Source organism: Vidua macroura, chromosome Z, assembly GCF_024509145.1.
Source record: "Vidua macroura isolate BioBank_ID:100142 chromosome Z, ASM2450914v1, whole genome shotgun sequence".
In the NCBI taxonomy this organism is placed as follows: Eukaryota; Metazoa; Chordata; class Aves; order Passeriformes; family Viduidae; genus Vidua; species Vidua macroura.
This window is the reverse complement of record NC_071611.1, coordinates 68404152-68423448: the sequence shown is the minus strand read 5'-3', so window position 1 is coordinate 68423448 and position 19297 is coordinate 68404152. Positions and strand designations below refer to the sequence as shown.

Sequence of the window (19297 nt, the reverse complement as noted above, 5' to 3'; positions counted from 1 at the left end):
GAGACTGGTGTTCAAAGTTTGAAAGGTGCTTGTAGCTAAGCCCCCAGGACGATATTTAAAGCTTCTGTGTTACCCACCAAGAACAATGTAAAAATTCCATAAGCATCCAAAGGGACTTACTATACTAATACTGAAGTATTAGCAGAACAAATGATGGAGGAAAATAAAAAATAAAGTAGGAAATGGGAGAATATGGGGACGATTAAAGAAGAAAAGGGCTTCAGCATACTCTGAAGTTTTTAGGATGTCCCTGATAATATCTTCTTGCAGCCAAGACCTTCCAATGGAAGTATGATGTTTCAACAAAAATCTTCGTTCAAGAATACAGTATTAATCTCTTTAAAAATCTGTACCAATAGAACAGGCAAGAAGACCTGTAATACCTGAAACAGCTTTCCCAACTAAAGGAAACACAAATTTTTGTAGTTTTTTGACATTGTCTAAGAGTGCAGGTATTCAATGTTTTCATTGTCAATAAATATGACCATTTGTAGGAACTGCAAAAATTCAGGCTGAAAAAATCTCAGAAACTCATGATGATGGAGGTCAGGTACTGGTACAGACCAACAATATTGGACAAAGTTTTAAAGACTTTCCTATGGCTCTCCTGGTAAGAAAAATCTCAAATTTGCTGAAACTGAATATATTCTGAGAAATGAAATTATTTTCCAGATGTTAGAGGTCTTTAGAAATGGCTTACTGTTTTGTGATAGGGAAAGCTTCAGTGTTACTGATAATTTAATGCACATTGATTTTGTTGATGCGTGAGATTGTTAGAAAAGCAGATTACTGAAGTTCCATTTCAGAGTATCTACTTTTAAAATACAATGACTTCTACTTTAGTTGGTACCAAAATCAAATAATTTCCAGAGCATTACGATAATTTCTCCCCATAGATTCTCTTGAGGAATCCAGTGCTTATGAGTCTAATAATAGCCAGTTCCTCAGAAGCTTTAGTTGCCACTGGATTTGCCACATTTCTACCGAAGTTTATAGAAAATCAATTTGGAAAGTCATCAAGTTTTTCAGCAACTCTTGGAGGTAATATGGCTTTTTAATTTTAAATCTTAAATATATTGTGTTGAACACTTCAGAAACATTAGAGGTGGAAGACTATATCTTTTTTGTATATTTGTGAATGTACTTAGATGGAATGCAGTAATCAGAACAGTATTTTTCTTATTCTTGCCTGCCCTTAAGTACTCTAGTCTACTTATTCAAAGTAGATTGAGGATTTTGTGTGCTGATGAAACTTTTAGTTTATCTAGTAGTTTATTCCTTTTAGTAAACTTTTACTTTACTACTAATTTATTCCTTTCTTATTCTCGGTGAAAAATGTTTAATTTAAAATTTAATTTAAAATTGGCTGAAGGAACATCTCTATCTTAGGCTCTACTAAAACAATCAAGATGAAGGGCAGCTAGGGAAAAAAAAGCAGTGCATATCACAAATAAGAAGCTGACTTTGCCTTTCTCTTCTTTAATTCCACACTGACATTACAATGAGTTTGCAATAAAATGACTGATCAGAATATATAATAAGCCTGTTATGTAACTGACTGTATAGTTGGCTTACTGTCATCTGTTTGTTATCTGATATGCAGAAGTAATAGATAGAACATGAGAGAGCCATGAAAAACTGAGTATTGGAGAAACAGAAACCATCAGATGGAAGAGCTGTGCTCAGTAGGCTTACTTCATTGACACAATTCTGAAGAATAGCAACCAGGTCAAGGCAGAAATGCCCATAATGCCAACAGGTGCTTGCAATATGCAGATTTAATATTCCTAGAATGTGTCTAGAGTGCTGCAATATATCCGTGGTAGTTGAGCTGCTCTTTTTCCAACAGAAATGTGTTTGGGAAAGACTTTCTGAATTACTTCTCTGGGCAATACTAGATAGTATTGTTGCATCAAAACAAAGCATCTGTAAGTTTTACATAAAAACACATTGGAATATATGCTCAGTTGTTAACCAAAAACTAGGAGTGAAGTGAAAAACTGAGTGTTGTGGTTTTTTGTTCATAGACCTTGACTGAATGTCTTTGAGTCGAAAATACTGGCAGTGCTTATTAAATGTACAACTTTAAAGAAATGCCTACAATAATGTTGAAAGCTGGCTGTACCTGAACTGACCTAATTAGTTTAAGCATTCCCATGACCATGGAAACTATTTAAACTGTCACTGACTGTGGTTTGTGGAATGCCCAGGTCTGTGGCCTGGGCAGTTTTGTCACTGTACCTGAAGTGTCTGTAAAGTTAGCTGTCTCAGGTTGGTGTAAGTCTTACTGAGTTCTGTGTTGTATTATAGATCAGCCATATAGAAATGCTCAGTTATTTATCTAGAGTGCAAAGAGGATAAATCATTGTGGACTATATGGACTATGACAGCAAAACTGACCCACTAATCTGGACTTTAAATCTTTCAGTAGATGACTTCTTGCATCTTGTGTGCTGTCTTGTGTGTAATAGTGTTTATGTTCTTTTATTAAAATGTTCCTAACAGATTTATAAGAAAGAACATGGACATGTCAAAAAAACACTGAAAGAATGAAACAGGATTTTCTGTTTTTGTGGAGATGCCTACTGGTGTTCAGAGATTCCCACCACATAGTGCTCCTAAGTCATCTAGTTTGGCTGTGTTGAAGTTAGGTTTTGGACAACTATAAATTACACTGTCCAGTTAAACCTCTGGAAAGGCTAAAGGTGGTGCAACAGTAGAATAAATTACTCATATAGTTAGATTGTGGTAGTATGACTTGAAAACAATATCACATGGACTGCATTTTGCAGGTAACTGCTTTGATTTTTTTTCTTAGCATAAAATTGCTCCACAGTTAAGTCTTGCATTTTTATGTAACTGCTCCTTGTCTTGTTTTCCTCTAGGACTTGTACTAATTCCAGGAGCAGCGCTAGGCCAAGTCATAAGTGGTGTCTTGGTTTCCAAGTGCAAAATGGATTGCAAAGGCATAATCAAGTTCATGATAAGCACCTGTTCAGTGGCCTTAATATTAAACACAGTATTTTTATTTGCTAAATGTGGGAATGAACCTTTTGCAGGTGTCTCTGAAACATATAATGGGTAAATATATTTTAATGCACTCTTGGGTTTAATGTTAATATTTTAATTCCCATAGTGTCAAATAGTACACACCAGCAACGCTTAAAAGCAGAAGGAGGGCAACTAGCTATTCCAAAAGTCTGCTCTCAAGTGGTCAGTTATTCCATCATAAATTAACAGAGCCAGAGGCAACACCAGCTATTTGAAGGTCTGCCAAAGAGCCAGAAGGTGCTGTGCAAAATAACTCAAGTAGGCTGGTACCTAGTAGGGTAGTCCCTAGTAGGGAATGCTAGATGCCATATAAAAAAATCATAGGCATGAATTGTATGCTGTGTAAGTTGGTAAATAACTTAGCAATATATTTTTATTATTTTCCCAAGTGCCCCCTCCTATGCAAAGGCTAGATACCATTACCTTCTATAAAAGCATAATCTGATAGTTCTTCTCCAATGCATAAAAAGACACTTGAAGCTAAATGAGATGGGGAAGAGGAGTGGTGCAGTTTGCTGACACAATAGCTTAATATGTACCATGAAAACACAGAAGATGGGTTGGGGAGGAAATTGGTTTTGTAGCTTCTAATGCCTATGCAAGTTGGTGGAAAGTAGAAATTTACTGGTATGCAAAAGTATGCAAAGTGAATCAACAAAGTTCCATACACTGGTGACTGAAAGAAAATAAAAGCCCAAATTATGACTCATTCTGATTTAATCTTTACAGCTTGCTGTATAAATTGACAGTATATTTAAAGGCCAGTGTTGAAATTGGATGACTAAAATATGGCTTTGCTTCAGTGTCTGAAAAAATTCCAGCAGATGACTTAGACAACTCAGAACTGTGAATCACAATTCAGATTTCGGCTGTAGAAAGCTTATAGTTATATATTTAGGAAAAGAATCGGTAGTCATCAATAAAATGCTGAAGATATAGTATAGAAAATGGTACATGAAATTACCTATATTTTTATATCAGGTCCTATGATAACAGGCAGCTGACAAAAGTTACACCTGAACTGATTTTCATCCTAAGTTAAATACCGCTAACTTGTATTTTACAGTTTTGTGTAACTTTATCAGTTATGTATCTTAACTGTTGCTAAAGTCTACTTATCTACAGCAATTGGAAGTTAACCAGTCCTGAAATATATCTCTTCCCTTGGTATCCATTATAAAAACTTACTCATTTCTACCTTATTCAGTGTTACATGTTGGATATACTTTACTGGACGTGTGCATCAGAATAGTTAGTGGCACTAATACAGGGCCAGTTCTTAAACTATTTTCCATGAAGAAATAAAATATGTAGCAGTAGCTTTAAGAAAACAATAAATTTATAAACTTGTGGAAGAACAGCCAAATGTTTGCCTCCTGCTTATGCTACTGAACAAATGCTTCTGAATGAATAAATTATGAGATGGCTCTGAGACTTGGATTCCTTGACTTGGAATTTGATGTAGATTTTTGTGGAGAATTTCAAGAAATCCTTCATAGCAAGTATTATCTTCTTATTGGAAAATAGCTTAGAAAGGTGAGGGAAGCTTTTGCAGGTTTAGCCTCAGAATTATATGAGTACAGGATCACTTGTTTGTGTTAATGAAAACAGCACCTTACTTTTAGTAACACTGTTTATTACTAAATTAGGCTATTGGCAGAACTAACATAGTTTTTTCCAACAGGCACTTCAAAGAATTGGTTTTGCCAAAGTCTATTGCCCAGTGCTTCCCTGAAAACATGAAGGAACAGAAATGCAGTGACTATTTCTGTACCTTGTTTATTTCCACATGTCTGTGAGACTCTTGTTTAAAAACTCCTGTTGGGGTTTTTAATGAGCAGTTGATGGTCACATCTGCTAGATTTTTTAGAAAAACCAGGAGTATCTTTTTTGTTGTATTTTTCTCTTACTGTGTATAACTAAATGTTCAGTCCCTCTTTGGAGGCTTAGGAAGGAGACACTGCACATGTAAACAGGACAAATGCCACCAAATTGATTAAATATTTCTAGGCTTTGCATTCCTCATAGGCTAGGAAGGTACTGAGGGTACAAACCTGATTAGTGAATTTGCTTATGGTGCACTGTAGTTCATTCTTCATACTTAGAAGAATTGAAGTTAGTTTGCTTAGGCTTAAAGCAAAAATTAATTTAGTGGGATTCTGCTGAACTACAATGAAATGGATTTTATATGTAGTTATGATGTCCCTAATATTCCATTTGAAGTTTAAATGTATGTAAGTTAATTCCTAGATAAACTATTTCTCCTATTAGTATTTTTTGCTGTCTTAAATTTCACAAAGAAACATAGCTTTAGATAATTAATGTGGAACTTTAATTTTACCGTACAATATTTAAGCTCTAATGGCAGTGTCAGTAACCTGGTTTTAGCTGACTGAACTTTTAACCTGTGAAAATTCTTTATTTATTAATGAACTACCATTAGAAAATCAAAGGATGTTTTTATTCTCTCTGGTTATGCCTTAAGTTATGCCATCAGCACACAAACCAAAGTCATTTCTCATGCTAATAATACAGTGGGACTACTTCAAATAAAACCATATGATTACATATATTGGAAGTAATTAGAAAGTAAATATAGTGTACAAGAGTTAAAGTAAACTCTGTTATTAGTTATTCCCTAAACAGCCAGAGGAAATCTTTAAGGCCCTTCAGGATGTGATATTGCGAAACTCATGTGCAGTTGTCTTTGTGCTCATACAATTTAGATGTCTGCATGGCAGTGTTAGAAATAGTAAAAATGAGGTGGCTTTGCAACTGGACTCAGAAAAGGGGAAAAATTTTGGAGTATGATCAGTAAAATAAACAACTCCAAATACTGGCTTTAATCTTGTGTTTCTTTTCTTGAAATTATAAATTGAAGAAATTCAAATACCTCAGTGGGAGGGAGAGGATGATATAAGAGTTGGGCTGAGATGCAGAATTTTGTCGTCTCTTTTGTGAGTGGAAATTGGAGGAATAATCTTTGGGTAGAATAACAGCATAAAAATAACTTGGTGTATAATAAATGGAAGATCGAGAGCTCTAACTATTATGCTTGTTTTTAAACAACTAAGTGCATAAATAACATAAACAGAGTATTTTAAAATTTATTATGCTACAAATACTGCTTTACTTATTTATATATCATTTGTTTTTCAATTGCTTTATTAAAAGACTATTAACTTCTGCTTTTCAGAACAGGCACTCTATATAACTTAACAGCACCATGCAATGCTAACTGCAGGTGTTTACGCTCCATATACTACCCAGTTTGTGGCAGTGATGAAGTCCAGTACTTTTCTCCCTGTTTTGCGGGATGTGCCTCATATCTTTTTAACAACATGAAAAAGGTACTTTATGCAGTGAAGATAGCTGACGTGGTTTGTTCTCGTTTCCTGTAAAATGTGCTGTCTTTCAAAATGTCCTTCCCTACAGTACCAAATGTAGGTTGCATTTAACAAAATCCAGCAATTACAATACACAGTTCACTTATGGTACCAGTGTGACTCCCACTGCCGGTCTCTTAACATGTTCATGCCACAGTGCTGGGCCTCCCCAGTTGTTGGGAAGGCATTCATGGGTTGAAGCCAGGTCAAGCCCATTGCTCTCTGAAATGTTTCTGGTAGTTGTCTGGCTTTTTATACCCTTTGTTGGGGTGAGCCACACTCCCTGCCCTTTGCCCTACCATGTTCATGCTGGTCTGGCTAATTTAGGAAAATATTTCCACTCTCTTAACGAACTCAGAGAGAAGCATTTACATCACTGTTGACTCACTGAAGTGGCATAGCTATTTGTTTTCTGTATAGCTTTCTTTGCAACAGTTCTGGTCATTCACAGCCTGCATTGTTCTGTGAGTTTTCTGGGTACAACAGTCCTTCCCAACTCTGGGCCTTCTTTCATTGTGAGAGTTTACTGGTTAGCCACAGTGTTTCTCACTTGTGTGATGCCATTCTCCAAGTGTACATCTACCAGACTTCCTAATGCTGAAAATAAATTAAATCGAAATGAACTTTAAATAGAATTGATAATCAGAAAAGTCAGCAATTGTCTTGAAGTTCTGAAGAACCTGATGTTCTCATCTAGATCTTTAAGCAAAATGCAATGTTTATTGTATACATGGCAGCCTGCTTCTGTGAGTTTTGAAAACTTGAATGTCAGTAGCCCCTGATGCAGGAATTGTAAGCCATGAAAGTGCCTAGGTTATTATCAAGCCTTCCTGGAACTGAGGGGCTTTCTGTGCTTGTCTCTACTAGTACAAGAAGCTCTTGAGCAGGGATGTGGGAGCAGTATAGAGAGACCCAAAAGGCAAGCTGACCCAGGAAAGGCCTTTATTCTTTTTATATTGGAAAATGAGAGAAGATATTATCCATAAGGAAATGTAGGAGACTAACTACTTCTTGCAGTTGAAATTTCACACATCGCTGACATATTATATTTTTCTTTGGAAACAAACTCTGTGGATTTAGATGAAGAGCATGTTCCATTTGTTCATCTGCATATAGAAGTGGTCCTATATTCCTTCTGTTCTTTACTGCTTAAGTCTTAAGTGTAGAGCTTGCCTTTCTGCATATGGTTTGCCTCTAACTTTTCCAAGTTTTTTATGCTTGTAGCTAAAAGCTTACAAGGAATACAAAATGCAGGCTATCACTGTCTTTTTAGGTCAAAAATACAAAAATACCTTTTGCTCAGGTGAGGTGGACCAGTCAAGTTCTGGTGAACCAGTTTTAAAAACTAGTGTTAGTGTCATGTGCTCATCAGGAAATTGACTGTTTTCCATATGGTAAAGTCAGTGTTTATTCTTGTCTCGTGTGATGCAAATGTAATGAAAATTTACCAAAATGTGTCATTCTGTGTCATTCTTGGAGCTAAATTTTGTCTCATAAATTATTTGTAGACATACCACAACTGTTCCTGTATTGGGAAACCAAAAAGAGGAAATGGTTCAGAAGACTTTATCTATGAAGCTGTCCCTGGGAAATGCCCAACACAATGCAAATTTTTACCTTTATTCCTGACCTTCTTCTTTTTTGCTGTTGTTTTTACATTTATGGCTACTACTCCAACAACTGTGGCCATTCTCAGGTATGTTTTTTGGTCTGTAAGAAAGGTGACATTCTTTTAAAAACTACTATCAGTGAAATACTTCTTTTGCTTTGCAATGTGGTATTTGAACAAGGTTGTGTAGTAAGCTAGCAGTACTTTAAACAGAGCATAATCATACCACTGTTCACTCTTGTTAGTAGATAAGTTTTGGATTTATTTTAAAAAAATCTTTCTAGCATGTACCAAAATCCATTTTATGGAAGCACTCTTGACTGTTTTAGTTAAAGCAAAAAGGAATAAATGTGCTGTGTGCTTTGATGAAGAAAATACTTGACTAGCCGGTTTATTGATAGTGTCAGCATTTCAAATTGTATCAGGAAAAGGACGAAATAACAATTAGTCTTGTATTTTCAACCTTAAATTCCTGTCTCAGTTCAGAGTTCTAGCTTGAAAAATTGTAGTCTGTTGAGAATTGTAGACTATTTCCCGTGTTATTGATGTTGTATGTATGGTGGTCACTAATATAAAACTTGATAGTGAGTTAACCAGTGATTTTGCTGTCTTTGAAATTGCTGAAACTTGTATATGTGAAAGCTAGATTTTTTTTGTTTTTAAAATGGGCCTCTCATTCTGAATTTAGAGCTGTTTTCTGTTATGTTAAAGTTTGACTTGTAGTTCTAATACTTCCAGTGAAAAGATAGCCATGATGCAGAAGCATGTTGCTTTGTGAGGATGTGGCTAGATGTCCTTTGGCAGGAGGCTGAGGCAACATCCTACAACAGTGCTTTGTAATAGCCTCCTGGCCAGGTTTGGTGTAAATCTGGAATTAACAGCTTGCCATATTAGTGTGGGGGCAGAATAAAGTGGAGTTCTGCATTATCTTCAAAATTGAGCTGACATAGTTTTATTTCAGTAATTCTAAGCAGTAAGCATTTGGATATTTGAATCCTTATATAATTTGGCTGAAATAGGGGAACAGTTTCTATGGAAAAAAGAACTGTACATAGATATTTTTCAAAAACTAATTTAAATAGCTAAAATGTCAGTAAATTTTACAGTATATTCTGATATCTTTTCAGTGAGCCTATTTTGTGCAATTTCAAATGTAAACTCATATATTCATGACAGTGTTCTACTACTAGAACTAATCACCTACATGATGTGGAACTCATTCTCCTTCTTTTAATTGTCTTTTTGGATAATAGAATCCTAATACTTGCTTCTTTATGTATAGTAGCTCAGGATTGCATCCTAGCATTGTTTTAATTTCCTTGGTTGTTCTATGGAAAAAATGTTCAACAGTATATCAGGGTGCTGACAGCAAGCTTCCTTTTTATTTATACTATTTTGTTAAACTAGTTAAATCTAAAATTTCTTGATGGGCTCCTGGTGTTTTTTCTGTCTTTTATCTAAACACCACTTGAAATAGTTGAGTTACTTGTTCTGCACACTGGATTTCTAAACCCCTCAGCAATTAACAGGTTAAAAGAGTATATAGAGAAAATGCATATTCACTGAGGGACACAGCACAGAAGTGGGACTTGTTTACTTTGTGTTAAACTGCAAATCTTGTTTACAGGTGTGTGCCAGATAAACAGCGCTCATTTGCTCTTGGAGTACAGTTAGTGTTTCTGCGACTACTGGGTATGACTTTCTTGTTGAAACATTTGTGTCTGAATAATCTACTTATTTGACATTTTTTTCTAGACTTTAAAATAATGCTTTAAAAAGCTTTCAGAGGTGCTTGAAGCAGTCTGTCATTGGCTTATAGGATACACTTGTAACATCTGGATTCGAATTCATTGTTAATAGGGTATTCATGCTCTCTTTAGCCTTTCTCACTCTTATGAGCATAAACCAAATACAGGAAACTGTCATTCTTTCAGTAAAAGACATCTGGTGCTACTTTCCCCAGATGAAGACTTATTCTGAAAGCTGAGATAAGAAGAACTGATGTAATAGAAAATAGTTTCATGTAACATCTGAAATCCAGAAGTTAAAAGAAAAGTGAATATGTGGAGCCTTTCCTCTTCTTCCTTCCTCTAAAATGTCTTTGACTTTAACATTTATTGATATTGTAGATAATGGCACATAAATAACTATAGAGTATAATGTGGGAAATATAATACTTAAATTCTATATCTAAGCATCTCCAGCATTTCAGTAAGACAGATGAATCTCCTTAAGTAAAACAAAGCTAAGGGTATGTATTTTCTGGTCCATAAGCATTTGAATTTTCTCAGGTATAATTAAAATTCTTGTTTTAGTAGTAGATGGTTTTTAAATGGTATATTTAATTTAAGACTGGGACAAGACACAGTTGTTGATTGGACTTTTATGCAAATATTTAGTGCTGCAGCTATTTCTTCTCCTTTGAGATGACATATCTGACACTCACAGTGTGAGTTATGCCTTGGTGTATTCAAACTGTAATTAATTTAAGTCATTCTACTGATAAAGTGTAATAAAAGCAAACATCCTCACAGGTAGAAATAAGCTGGAAGACTGTGATCAGTGTTGTATGAGGGTCCCTCTGTTTCACTTTACTCAGAGTTCAGATGTTTATGCTAGATCTCTAATTCCTGACTTCACTGTGGAGTGATAGAACTTTCTGCACTGCCCATACTGTGACTGAAGAAGGCAGTAACTAACAGCATTACTTGCCAACATATTTTTGCTGTAGGCTTTAAGAATCACACAGGGGTTTTAGGCTGAAGACCTACTGAGGGACATAGCTACTTGATTAGCTCTAGCAGAGTTTAGACCTTGGGTAGGTTGAGTAAACGTGCAGTGATGTACCTGGTGTGTTTATTCTAAAATTGGCTATACTTGGATGCAAGACACTTGTGCATTATAACACACAAAAATCACATGGAGTTAATAAAGTCTGTGCAAGAATAATTTTAAACACTGCTTTTTTGGGGTGAAATTTTAACTGGAAGCTTTGCTACATCTGAGGAATGGGGAGACATGTAATTGAACATCTAATATTTTAGTTCTCTTAATTTGGAACAGATTGGTGTATATGATCAGAAGAAAGGAACTTTTTTCCTTTCAGTTAAGTTCCTGATTTCTTGATTAGTTTTTTTCACCATTGATTTTAATTACTTTTTTCCAATTAAGACAGAGGAAGTTAAGCTCAAGTCTTTGAATAAATTTCTTGCTTAACAAAGTGAGAGCTGTATAATGAATTAACTCTCTCTATCCTGCCTATTAACTGAGAGCAATGTTAGGTGCAGACTTACTATGTAATATGAAGCCTATGACTTTGATTAAAATATTATGTTTAGTGTTTGGTTCTCCCATTTTATCTTCCCTGCCAACTTGGCATTTTACTGTATGCATGAAAACTAGTATGCCAAGTAACTCAAACATTCTAACATGTTGCTGTGTTTTTTAGGTACTATTCCTGGACCAATTTTGTTTGGTGTTGCTATAGACAACAGTTGTACTCTGTGGGATATTAATGAATGTGAAACTAAAGGAGTTTGCTGGGTGTATGACAATGAAAGAATGGCTTATTTGCTGATGGGCATAAGTAAGTCTTTTATATTAAATACATATACTAGGTAATATATATACTGACCCTAACCCAGGATGCAACAGTCTGCTAGATGGGAATTAACTTGATATAAAACCTTACACTTTTCATTTTTAGCAGCAGTGTTTTTTAACTTACTTTCATAAATTTTCAGCAAAATATTATGGAAGGAGAAACACCACAGTAAGTAAACCTTAAAGGTTACTTTAAAAACGCTTTTAATAACACAAAATAGTTTTTGTCTTTGATCTTGCTTCATTGTCACACTTTATTTACTAGATTTTTAAGGGACTCGTTCACATTTTAGTCTGTCTTCAAGGCAATGAGCATGATTAGGGGTGTGAAGATGAATAGAGGTATGGAGCACCTCTCCTATAAAGAAAAGGCTGAAAGAATTGGGTTTGTTCAGCCTGGGAAAGTGAAGTCTCCAAGCTGACCTTATTGCGGCCTTTCAGTATCTGAAGGGGAGCGTACAAGGAAGAAGGACTCTAAAAGAGAGCATAGTGATGGAACAAGGGGTAATGGATTGAAACGCAGATACTAGGAAGAAACTGTTTACTGAAAGCATGTCCAGGCACTGAAACAGGTTGCACAGGCAAGGTATAGATGCCCTATGCCTGGAAGTGTTCAAGGTATGGGGCTCTGAGCAATCTGATCCTAGTGGAAGGTGTGCCTGCCCCCAGCACAAGGGTGGAAGTAGACAGACTTTAGGTTCCCTTCCAGCTCAGATCATTCTGTGATTATCTGGGTTGCGTGTTGGCAGTTACGGTCTGGGGAGCTTTCTTCCTCTTTTTGTATTTCAGTTCTTTTCCATAACTTATATGAAGTTCTTGAAATTATCTCTGAATGCTAGTGAGAAAAATTCCTGACTTGTTTAACTATTTGTTCCCTTCAAATGTGAGGTATATAGGCCAGTGGGAGAGAGGGTGTAGGCTAAAGTTGCATCTAAGATAGGTGCTGATGTCCTGTCTTCTAGCAGCTGTGGTATTTACAGTGTGTAAGCTGAAGTACTGATGTCTAATCCTGAAACTGAAAAAGCAGCAGTCATGACTTGAGGTTAAGGATCTCAAGGCATATTTGTGATCAAATACAATCCCTCTTTTTTTGGCCTTCCAAGTTGCGCAAACACCTTTCTTTTAAGACATCTGACAAGAGAATACTTAACAGATACTCTGTGTGGGAAGTTTTTGTTTCTGGAAAAGAGAATATTGATATAACAAATGACAGTACTGAAACAAGAAATAAGGAAGATTTGCACTTCAGGCTAGAATGAGGTGAAGAAATACAGAACTGGAGCAAAGCAAAAATTAGCAGGCAGGTGAGGGGTCTAAATTCAGCTGTATGACAGTCTTTATCTACCCTTTGTCCTTCATGTAGAGTACATTTAAATGGAGGCTATGAATTTCAGTCTTACAGGGTGTATTTAACTCACCGTATGAAGCTTTGTAAATGAGTGAAACACTGCGTCTGCTACTGAAAGTGAGTGTGATAAAAACTCTCCTGTTCTTTGCATTCAGGTGCTGTTTGCAAAATCGTCACAATCATCTTTGTGGTCATGGCAGTGTATTTCTACAAGCCTCCACCATTAACTAAAGCCCTGCCACGAAAGACTTCAGAAAAGATATCTGTTATACACACATAAATTATGGGCAAATCAGAGACTTCTGAAAGAAAACTATAAAAATAAGCATTATTACAATACTTGTACCAAAGTTCTTGTACACCGTTGCCTAAATACAAAAGATCATATTCAATGTTTGAACAACTTGAAATATTTTGAATCTGTAGTATTCTCTGATTTGCTAAACATTGTTTAGTATTCCATTGTGGCTATCCAAAGAAGTTACACTGAAATTTGCAGTCTAATTTTAAAAGTCTAGTATGTAACTTAATTGAAATAAGATGGAATATTCTGATCATAAAACAGGAAAAATAAACTGAACTGATATCAGCTGTTTATCCCTAAATATTACTGTAGTGGGAGAAAACAAGTAACTTGGTATATTGAAGGGAACTGTGTATGTTTAAAAAGGATTTAATGTGCACATAATCTGGGCTAGTGCCTTTGGGGATTTTTCTGTAGGAACACTTGGGAATGTGTAAGTATGACTATGTTTTAGAAATATTTTTACATGTTATCTTAATTACATAAGTTCATATTTTAGTATTTGCAGGAAAATGTTAATAGTTATGATAGAATAGCTGGGTTGCAAAATCAAAGTATTTGTTAATTTAAATACTTGAGCTTCTATCTGGAACATATACAGAAACTTGCTGTCCAGGTGCTTTATTTAAACATTCTAAAAATGTTTCTATAAAATTTTAAAATAAAACCTATTTTCTTACTGCATCTGTGTATGCTTTGTCATTTCCAAATGTGACTGAATTCTTGACTCCAAGAAACAAAATGATGAAGGCTAGCAAGAATGTGTATGGAAGTATCAAAACTAAAATATGGCTTCATTTTCTTTTTGACTTATGTTACATTTGTATTAAGTTGAGTCATGTTATTAAAGCCATATTTCTATAGCACAATGTAATTGGTCACAAGTTAGCCACTGTTACCAGACATTAAACTATGTTGCCTACTACTGAAGTATCATTCAATATTGACAGGAAAAATTTAATCAGGAAGGTATCCTCTGCACTTGCTTTACTTTGGTAGTATTTTTTTTCTGTTGCGTTGGCTGTTCACATCACTCTTGAGAAACTGTGTGCCCTCTTCTTTGGATTACAAGGACTGTGTTCAGTTGACTCATTTTAAACATTAAACTCATTTAAAATTGACTATACCATATGTGAAAGCACAAGACTTGATGGCTTTAGAGGGAGAGAAGGGGCAGGAATTGCTTGCTTTAATATAGATAAATGTCTCCTGATAAAGTTTTGTGCTTGTTTCCTAATGAATGGGCTCAGAGAAAGAGGTTAACTACCTGTCAAAGAATTAAATACTGATCCTCCTTAATGTTTGGCAATGTGGCCTAAAACTCAGAATTAATTTTCTAGCTCTGACATGGTTTGTGTGGGGTATAGCAGATCATTAAAAGACTTACAATACTGTAGCTCAACTGGTAAACTTGTTTCTTTTGTTCTGTCTTAGACTCTGAGATTATAGTTTATAGAGTTTCTGCTGCTTAATATGGTTGCATAGATTACAAAACTTGTGGGGCAGAGCAGTGAAAGCTTTTCTGAAGGAGTTATCAGCAATCTTGCTCTGGAGTGATTATTTAGCAGGAGAAGGAAGGAAGACTGTAATTTATAATCTAGCTTTATGACCCATTAAAGATTTCCCTTGCTGGTTTAGGAGTATCACAGTGACTAGAAGACAGAATGAATAGAAGTTCATCAATTTACCTTGTTTCACAGCAATATGTATTCTGTTGTGGAGGCAAGTAGATGTTGTGTCAAAGGTTTCACAAAGTAAAGGTAAACATCACAGACAAGTGTGTTGTATGTATCTGGACAGGGAGGGTGAGCTAAAAACTGGCCCAACATATGTGCCCAGAGTGTCAAAGCATGAAGTCCAGGTTGAGTCAAGTCACTAGTGCTGAACCCCACAGATCAGTACTGGGGCTAGTAAAATTCAACTCTTATATGATGACCTGAATGATGGAACATATTGTGCTCTGGACAAGTGACTGATTGACTGGCTGGTTGCTGCCATTGAGAGGGACCTTTACAAGATTGAGAAAGGGGCAAACAGGAACCTCATTAATTTCAACAAAGTACAAAAGCCTGCACCTGGGGGAAAAATAATCCCATGCACCAGTAATATGTAGGGGACTACCAAGCTGGAAAACGGCCCTTCAGAGAAGGCCCAAGAGTTCACAGTGAACACAAGCTGACCACAAGGCAGCAATACACACTTCCTGCAAAAAAGGCCAGGAGTGTCTTTAATCTGCATTAGGCAAAGCACTGACAGCAGGTCTAGGGAAGTGATGCTGTCCTTACTCAGTGCTAGTGTGATCACACCTGGAGTGCTGGGACCAGTTCCAGGCTCTCCAGAACAAGGGTGTTACAGACTCACTGGAATGAGTGTGGTGCAGGACTATAAAGAAGATTAAGCGACAGGAGGATCATTTATACTGAGACCTAGGGAAGTTCCTTCTTCCTAGCAGATCAGGCTCAAGGAAGTTCTGAGCCTTGAAGAGGTAGAAGCTACACTGTTATTAATTCCCAGCTTTCTGGAGCGTTAGGAGGCAGTGCACGCAAAGTGAACACCTGAAATTTCCTCTGAACACAAGAAAATTTTTTTTAAGTGTGAAGGTGGTCAAACATTACAATAAGTTTTTCAGGAATTTGTTAAGCTATTCTTGGTGATTTTAAAAATCTGACTGGACATGATCCTGAGTGATCTATTCTGGCTGACCTTCCTTGAGCAGAGGGTTTGCACTAGATGATCTCAAGTGTTCCACCCCAAGTGATTCTGTGTTTCTGTGATATGGTCATCAGTGAGACTTTTGCCCCATTCACCATATGATGTGAAGCTTCTATATGTGTTCTTACAATGACAGAGACCTATCTGGTTTTGCACAGTGTTTTTTGGTTTCTTTTCTTGGGTTTTGTTGCTGGTTTTGGTTGTTTGTTTAATATCAGCTCATATCTCAAATTAGTATTAAACATTTAGTCTGGTGGTGTGTTTTAGAGTAATATTTCAAGTTATGTTTTCTTCAAAATGTCTAAAAGAGAAAGGTTTCCTCCAAGGCACCCCCTTCTCCTTTTTCAAATGGTTTAGCCCAATGTTGTACCCTCCCCTGTTCCAATCTATCAACCTAAGTACCTATCCCCTTTTCCAGCCCCTTCTGTGTCAATCTCTATAGTTTCCCCTTTTTCCCCATCAATCAGTGTAAACCCTACCCTTTTCTCCAGAAACTTCCCTGCCATTTATGTAACCCCTGCATTCTCATTGTTTGTACAAGTATTTTCTCCTCCCCCTTATCCCCTCATTGGTCATTATGAGTTATAATGCCACCTTGTGCTCCTCCCCTGAGAACTCCTGACTGTAATCTCCTCCCCTGTTACCACCTCCCTTTATAAGTTTTTGTACAGCCCTGTTCGGAGCTCTTGTCACGGCCTCCCTTTGAGTTTGCTTCTGTCTCCTGCAGTGTGTAGTCTTCTCTCTCTCCCTTGTATGTGTCTCCAAGCTGCCTTTATGTTCAGTGGAATAAAGGCAGCTTGGAGACGCATACAAGGGCCCTTCTCTTTTCCTTTGCCACAACCCTCGGAGTAGATTGCTTCATCAGTCAATTTCAGCGATAAGAGATCCTGACTTGTGGCTGAACCGCTACCCTCTGCCAGCCAGTGGCCAAGGCACGGAGCGTGCATCCAAGGGAGGAAGCAAGAGCTAGCTGGCTGAGAGCTTCTCTCCCTTGGGGTTGGACACGGTGTCAACTTAGCAACTAATATTCTGTGTATGTCTCACTCCATGATTATATTTCTTTTCATGGTAACAGTGATAAAACATTTCAAATAGAAATTGTGATTTTCACATGCTCTGTGAACTGCTACTTAGAGTGGTTGGAGTGCTAAATTCACAGACTTTTATCTTTGAGGTTTATATGAATTACCACAGATTTGGGGTTTAAGAAATTCAAGTATTGTCCAAAATAGGGATGGTTTAAGACTTTTTGAAAGTTACGTCTTCTAACTAGCATGATTACTTTTAGAAGCATATCCTACTGTAAACAAGACTGTCCAACTAAACATAGTAGTAGAACAAACGTTGTAATTCATCTGTGAACCAGAAGTAAGCTTTTAAAATGAAGTACATTGCCATGTATGTATGGCTAGTGCAAATGAATTACGCAAAAGTTTACTGGAGCCTCTGCCCAGCAAATATATAGAATTCCATGAGTCTTACAAGAAAGTGATTGTAATTAACTGTTACAGGTGAGACTAAACTGATCTAAACTTCCTTAGTTGTTGTATGTTTTTTAAATCTCAAAACCAAGACTGCAAACTGCATTTTCTCTCATTCAAAGAGGAAGGATGATGATAAGGTAACCTCAGCCTCTGTCTGGACAGTGAGAGCAAGCCACTGTTAAAAAAGCTAATTATTTTTGTTTGAAAACTTCTCTAAATTTAATAGCTTAACACCAAAATTTACTTGCAATGGCAATAGTACATTCTTTCTGGTATCATGAATACTGAGAAAGGGGAAAATAGGAACTTTGTTTTGCATGTGGCTACCATAAATATCATTACTTAAAACTTTAAAATATTTTGTATACACACCTGGTTTCTGAGGTCTCTTTGCACATGACTAGAAGTATCTGAATAAAATTACCTGAAATATGCTGGTTATGAACAAAGTAGACCTGCTATTGATGGATTATAGACAGAAGCATGGGAACCTTAGCAATGCTGCAGCTTATTAGCTGGTTTTACATGTTTGTCAGTTGCTGACCATTACTGAGATGATGACAGTATGAAGAACTGCTTGTTAAAGCAGTTACCTTGTTAAAGGTAGGTTCAGGTGTAAGCAACTGTAAGAAAATTACTGAAAAACATCTGCATCTGAGAGCGGTCACAAGGGCTATGGGTTAAGTAGTATTTTTATTAATTAATGAGTATAAAAGACTGTCTTAATCTTTAAGACAGACAAACATACAGTAAGACATTAGAACTTTAGATTTTTGTTTGTTTGTGGGGGGTTTTTTGTTCATTTATTTGTTGTGGTTTTTTTATTGTGTGTGTGCGTGCTTTTTCCCCTCCCTACCAGATGGTTCTGTTTCTGCTAAAAATAGACATTTTCGTTTGGTTTTGCATGCAACATTACAATTTTTAGAGTGCAGAGCAGATAATGTGCAGCTTTTGCAGAAATACTCAGTTAATGTAAGTGTAACTTGTGCCATTTATCAGCTTAATTTCTGCTTTGGCAGTGGCAGTGACTTTCTTTTTGTGGTAAATAAATGAATGTGCTTATTTATGACTTATTTTCTTTTCAGGACATGTCTGTGAGGCACACTATTGTGTGCAGCTATATGCTGCTATTACTGTGCAGCTCTGTTTTCATATGGGTGGAGGTTTTTTCCCCAAGAGACAGAAATCCACAGGCAAAAAAGATCAGTGTTAAAGAAGCTTTGGAAAATTACCGAGGAAGACTCTTACTCTTGTATCTTAGTAATATATGATGAAAAAAAATTGGAATAAATTATTTGTGTGCTGCTTCCATGGAAAATACAGCCAGAAGAATGAGTCTGCTATACAGAGGAGTCTTATGAATTTGGACAGCATACTCATGTGTATACCTTTCAAAATCTGTATAATGGGAGCTGGTAACTGGTTATAAAACACGCACTCCTCTCCAGTCTACAGAATACCTTAGTAAATGCCCAAAATGAAAGTACAAGTGGTATATATAAAGTTTCTTCCAGATCATTATTAATCTTTGAATTTTCATAATGAATATAATTTTTAGTATTAAATGGAGTTCTTGAGCAAAGGTGAAATAGAAATGAGAAAAATCATCATTCTCTCCAAATTACTCAGATACTTCAAAAAATTGCTGGGCTCAATTGATACCTGTTTTGCCCCCAGTATTTTATTCTGAGATTGTCTTTAAAGATACAAAATGAAGGAAGAATTTCATTTGTATGGAAATAAAATCAAAAGTAGGGGGCTGAAGTCAGTGAAAGTTTTGCTGTTTATTTAAAGGGAATC

The 19297-nt window shown here is 36.2% G+C and overlaps 1 protein-coding gene across 2 annotated transcripts in view; it reads left to right on the top strand.

Moving 5' to 3' along the window:
• SLCO4C1 (solute carrier organic anion transporter family member 4C1) overlaps positions 1 to 13985 on the top strand; it is a 28645-nt gene extending 14660 nt beyond the window's left edge. The window contains exons 6-13 of one of the 2 annotated variants that reach the window (XM_054004367.1): positions 495 to 610; positions 897 to 1041; positions 2886 to 3081; positions 6248 to 6401; positions 7946 to 8133; positions 9674 to 9738; positions 11495 to 11632; positions 13153 to 13985. In XM_054004367.1, coding sequence (XP_053860342.1) covers positions 495 to 610; positions 897 to 1041; positions 2886 to 3081; positions 6248 to 6401; positions 7946 to 8133; positions 9674 to 9738; positions 11495 to 11632; positions 13153 to 13277 — 1127 coding nt within the window. In that variant the 3' untranslated portion in view covers positions 13278 to 13985. The remainder of the gene's footprint in view (positions 1 to 494; positions 611 to 896; positions 1042 to 2885; positions 3082 to 6247; positions 6402 to 7945; positions 8134 to 9673; positions 9739 to 11494; positions 11633 to 13152) is intronic. The other variant, XM_054004368.1, reaches the window with a different exon arrangement.
• The last annotated feature ends 5312 nt before the right edge of the window (positions 13986 to 19297 follow it).